The 5,275-nt window shown below is 31.8% G+C and overlaps 1 protein-coding gene across 1 annotated transcript; it reads right to left on the bottom strand.

Moving 5' to 3' along the window:
* Positions 1-2,601: 2,601 nt before the first annotated feature.
* On the bottom strand, positions 2,602-5,269 carry LOC107018606 (uncharacterized membrane protein YuiD-like). The gene is made up of 5 exons (XM_015219131.2): positions 4,964-5,269; positions 4,055-4,211; positions 3,571-3,621; positions 3,378-3,470; positions 2,602-3,063 (listed from the first exon to the last, which is right to left on the bottom strand). Exons 1-5 carry the CDS (start codon positions 5,131-5,133, stop codon positions 2,986-2,988), a joined length of 549 nt encoding a protein of 182 aa, XP_015074617.1. The 5' UTR covers positions 5,134-5,269; the 3' UTR covers positions 2,602-2,985.
* Between the last annotated feature and the right edge of the window lie 6 nt (positions 5,270-5,275).

Raw genomic sequence — 5,275 nt, 5'->3', positions numbered from 1 at the left:
ATCACAGTTACAAGAAACAATAACAAACTTTTGTCAAAAAAATTGATTCAGTTTTCTTTCATCGAAATAAATGGAGTTCAAGCCAAAATATTTAAAACTTGTAAAAAAGAAGACATCTTTTTATTTTTATTTTATTGTTAGGTGATTGTTTTTGGTTTCTTTATTAATTAAAATGTCAAAGTCAATGATGCAAAAAAAAAAGAACTTTTCCCAAAAAAAAATGAAAAATGTTATTTGAGTATCTTCACGCACCCATGGAAAGTGAAGTATACATTGTTTGCTACATCACTATTTTGTGCTTAATAGATATACATTTTGCATATTTAAGTGTTCAATAGATATTAGCTCTAGTTAAGGTGTCTAAATTAATTATACGGACAACTTTAAGAGGCCGCAAATGACTTAAGCCTTTATTTTATAATTTTAATATTTAAATTTGTTTGAAAATTTAACGAAATTGCTCGGGGTCATTTTGGTTACATATTAATTAAACTGAAATAAATTAAGCTAATACATAGACGATCCAAATTCACTCCAAACTTAGATAAATTAAACGAATTATATTTTTATGGACTAATTTTATTACACCCCGACCCCACCCCCACCCTATGTTGTGTGTGAGAGAAATAGGTTCAGAAGTATGGACCAAGTGCAGGTAATTATTTTAATTTTTTTTGACTTTTGGTGCAACTCAAACACAAGTATGATTTAATTTTTCTTGTCCATGAAGTACTAAACATCCACCAACCAAACTTCCAGATATATTAATGATGATTGAAAAACACTAGTATGATCTTCAATTAATATCCCTATTATATATTTTTATTTTGAAATAAGTTTATATGAGTTGCTATGAGTAGTGAAAAATTAGAAATTATAATAACTCTGTAAAGTAAATGATATAAACTTATATAAAGTGTCATGAATGAAAACTAAAAGTTATGATAATTTATTAGAGTAAACTAAATAAAATTTATATGACTTATAGGAAACTTAAACCTCATTTTACCTTCGTAATAACAAAGTTATAAGTAATGCAATTGTGAATCCCATGGAGAGTTCAATTCTGGATCAGAATGAATGTTGGTGTCATGATTATTACCACATGCAAGTCGGATGGGAAATTGTGTTTTCAGTGATGAACTAGTGAGTAACACGTAAGAACCTGTCCTTGGGAGGGGGACAATAGTTAGAAACGACGACTACGAGCGATTTTGGCTTCATGCAGGCAAATTGTAGTGTACAATCTGAATTGGGGATGATGAGTTATTGGGGTTAGCTCCTCACAGAATCGCTTCTTCCAACTTACTATCGGCATTTTATTCAGGGTTTCAAATTCAATGATGATAACTAAACACGAGGATTATACTCAATGCGGGACTTATCACCTTACGTTACGAGTAGACAATTGGCATGCACTATAGATGCTTTACGCCAAATATTCGTACTGAATAATGCTTGCATCATTTGTATTACCGCGGTTGCTGCCACAGTATTAGTGGATGCTTATTCCCCAAATGTCGTTATTGGGACCTGGCGGTCTTAGTAAAGATATATTTGATGATAAGCTTGTGCTTGTTTGGAGAGATCATCATAAATGATTATATGTGTCGTTCATAATACTTAAAAATTTAGGGGTGTTCATGGGTCGGTTTGAATCGGTTATTAGTCAAATCCAAAATCAAACCAACTTAATCAGTTTTAAATTAATAAAACCAAGCTAAACCAAACAAAATATAATATAAATTTACCGATTTGGTTGTTATCGATTTCGGTTTGGTTTGGTTCGATTATTAACCATACACAAAAATGAAAGAAACAATTTATTCAAAATGTGAAAAAAGTGTCAACAATCCATTCAAAACTTAAAATAGTTAGAATGACTTAAATTATTGAACTTTCAATCACTAAATTTACTATCAATAAACTTTTAAAATTCACTATATTGACCTAAAAGGAAAAAACAATAACATTTTCAGTCCCACAAAGAATTGTCATAGACACTTATATATATGAAATCAATAAGATACTGTTTTCATCTTGGACATTTTTGCTTTCAATAAGTAAATTATTAAAAAAAAAACTTTAATGAAAATATATATATGTATATATACATACATATATATATATATATATTTAAAATTGTTTATAAATAAATATATTAAGTATGTATATTACTAAAAATATATGTATATAATTCATTGGTTCGGTTATTTCTTCGGTTTTTCGAATAAAATCATAACCAAATCAAATACTATCGTTTTTCAAAAATCTAAAACTATTAACCAAAGCAAACCCAAATAAAATCAGTTTTATTTTATCGATTTGATTCGATTTTTTAATTTGAATCGATTTTTATCCAAATCATCAACATCCCCTACTTAAAATATCAGCCAGAATTGCTCGATAATCTAGTAAAGCTAATAGAATAAAAACTAAAAGCATTCGTAATAACAGATTTTGTAAATTTCCAACATAATAATTAGATTTTATATAGCATGAAATCATATTAAGTACTTGTCATAATGGAGGATAATTTTTAAATACTGATACAAAAATAAACTATTTGTGCAAATTACCCCCAAATTTCACAACTTCAGATACATTGTTTTAAAATTTGTGAAGTCAAATGAAAGACTTACAAATATTTTCATCAAGTCTTTCATTAGATCTCGTATATATCAACTATATTTGTAACAAGCTTGATACATACCATTTATATATTTAAGAAGTCCATAGGGAATAACTTTCATTTTACCAGAGTTGAAAGTACTTTCTTGTAGCCAAAATTCCAAAAAAATCAATATTTACAATGTGTGTATAAACTCCTACAATGGATGATTGTATCTGTAATCTATACATTTCAGTGACAAAGAGGATTCACTTGACTTCAAAACAATCATGTAGGGCTATCCAGAAATGGAACAAAACTATTTCGTAGCGTAACTGCCTTCTTTGTCAAAGGTCACAAAAACCTCATTAGTTTCATGCTTGATATGCCGAACTCGTAATCAACCAAACGATTGTTGCAGTGACCAATCCTAAGAATCCACCAGCAATAACCTGCATTCGGGGTGCAACGTAGCTATCTATAAAGTTCCATTTGTTGAGCTTCTATAATCATTCAAGGGAACTAAAAATATATGAGTATTTTGATATAACATTGTTTAGAGATACTTTAAACTTTAATCTATGCAGAGTGGATTGGTAAACCTATAGCATCTTCTGATACAACATGTTGATGATTATCGTATCGATAGAAGGTCAAAGACAAGATTGTCTACTACGACGAGGACACTGAAAAATAGGACATCCTCACAAGTACTTATATAAATACTGATCCAACTTACACAAATTTTCTTAAGTTAAAGAGAAACCTGAGGGGGTGTGTGACCAAGGAGTTCACGCAGCGGTAAGGTGTCTGCAAGAGGATGTTCCTCAGGAAGTTCACATACAATTTGATTCAGAACCTGAAAAAGAACAGCCCAACATTTCCAATGAATTTCAGAATATGATTCTGTAATATGTGAACTACGATATCTAATACATAGCTAAAGCAACAGAAGTTACCTCTGCTTGGCGTCCAGCGTGCAATCTTACACCTGTAGCATCATACATCACCTGCCACAAAAATTTACCAATTGAGAGATCTTTCGTGTAATAACGCAAAGCAACATAAGACCAAATAAGAAGAAAGCCCCACTTTTTCTGATTGTTGTGATGTATCAAACCAATGTACTATCAAAGAGGAACTTGCTATTTATGATGACAATAGGCGAGTATAGAACAACGAACAAATGGTTTACGTTAACGATGTTATGGAAATAGATCAAAGGAAGTACTTTTTGTAGAGCTAGCCATGTCAAATCCAAAAATGTGATCACTCGTTAAAAGAGGAATCGTAACACCTTATTATAATTGGACTATAATTGTATATCCTAGCATTGGCTGCAATGCAGACAAAACAGCACAGGCTACACATGGATTACTAAATGCATAGAAATGTTAAACATTTAAGTATGACTTAATAGTGAGGATGAGAAGGAATTCACACCACACATGCTAAAACTAATGATATAGCAAAGAGCGACCCTCCGAACCCTTCTTGCAGACCAACAGCCGTGGCTAAAGCAGTCACGGTTGATGAATGAGACGATGGCATTCCACCAGATCCAACAAGTTGCTTTAGATCCCAATGTTTTTCTCTGTACCTATAACATACAAGGGATTAAAAGATATAATCATTTTCCATAATGTCAAAACATGTTGGTTACACCATGTAATTTAGTATGTACATAGAACAAACAAAAGCAAAATTTCAAATACCAATAATAGGTAATAAGACATCTCTATAATCCTTTCATTGATTCCTTCCCCTAAACACATTGTCACATAATGTCTTAAAGCATGTATATTATGACCCCAATTTTATTTTTATTTTTTGAGTTTCCCACCTGGTGTTCGATACCCACATTGAAACCCAACTAAATCAGGATTCGCATCAAGAAATCCCACATTAGAGGGCTGAAGCGCTACCTAACAAAGGTGACTCTGTACTAGGGGGGACTCAAACCTGATATCTGGTTAAGGCCCAAACACATAGCTACATAATGTCTTAAAGCATGTTATGAACCACAATTAAATTTTATTTTTTTGGTTTCCCTCCTGGTCTTTGCTATCCATATTGAAGTCCAATTAAATCCTGATTCACGCCGAAAAATCTCTAGGGTTAAGCACTTCCTAACAAAGAACTAGAAAGACTCGTACCAGAGACATCTGATTAAAAATGAATGAGTATTTACCACTCTACCACGTTATGAATAACAATGTTCAACTTTAAAGCAACAAATGGTATGAGAATCCAAATGACAAGGTTTCTTGAATAGCTATATACATATAAAGCAATTTTCATGAATAAAAGCAAACACCAAATAGATCCAAAATAAGTTCAAATGGGATGTACCAAGAAGTGAAGAATTTAATGGATTGTGCAAGGGCAAAAGCAATGATAGCAGAGAGCAAAGGACAATTTGATAAAAAGGAAGAAGAGCCATAAGATGCAATTGTGGTTGTAGTAGTAGATATATTCATGGGGTCTAAGTTTTGAATCAATTTCACTGTTGAATCCATCATTTATTATTTCCCTTACCCTTTCCCTCCCTCTATCAACAAAATTTGTTCTCAAGATTCAATCTGTACACATTCCCAAACAAGAAGAAGAAGAAGAAAAAGTTTCTTCTTTTTGGGAAATTTAGGATTTGGGGGGGGGGGGGGG

Source organism: Solanum pennellii, chromosome 5 (genome assembly GCF_001406875.1).
Source record: "Solanum pennellii chromosome 5, SPENNV200".
NCBI classification, from domain to species: Eukaryota; Viridiplantae; Streptophyta; class Magnoliopsida; order Solanales; family Solanaceae; genus Solanum; species Solanum pennellii.
This window is presented reverse-complemented; position numbering and strand designations above follow the sequence as displayed.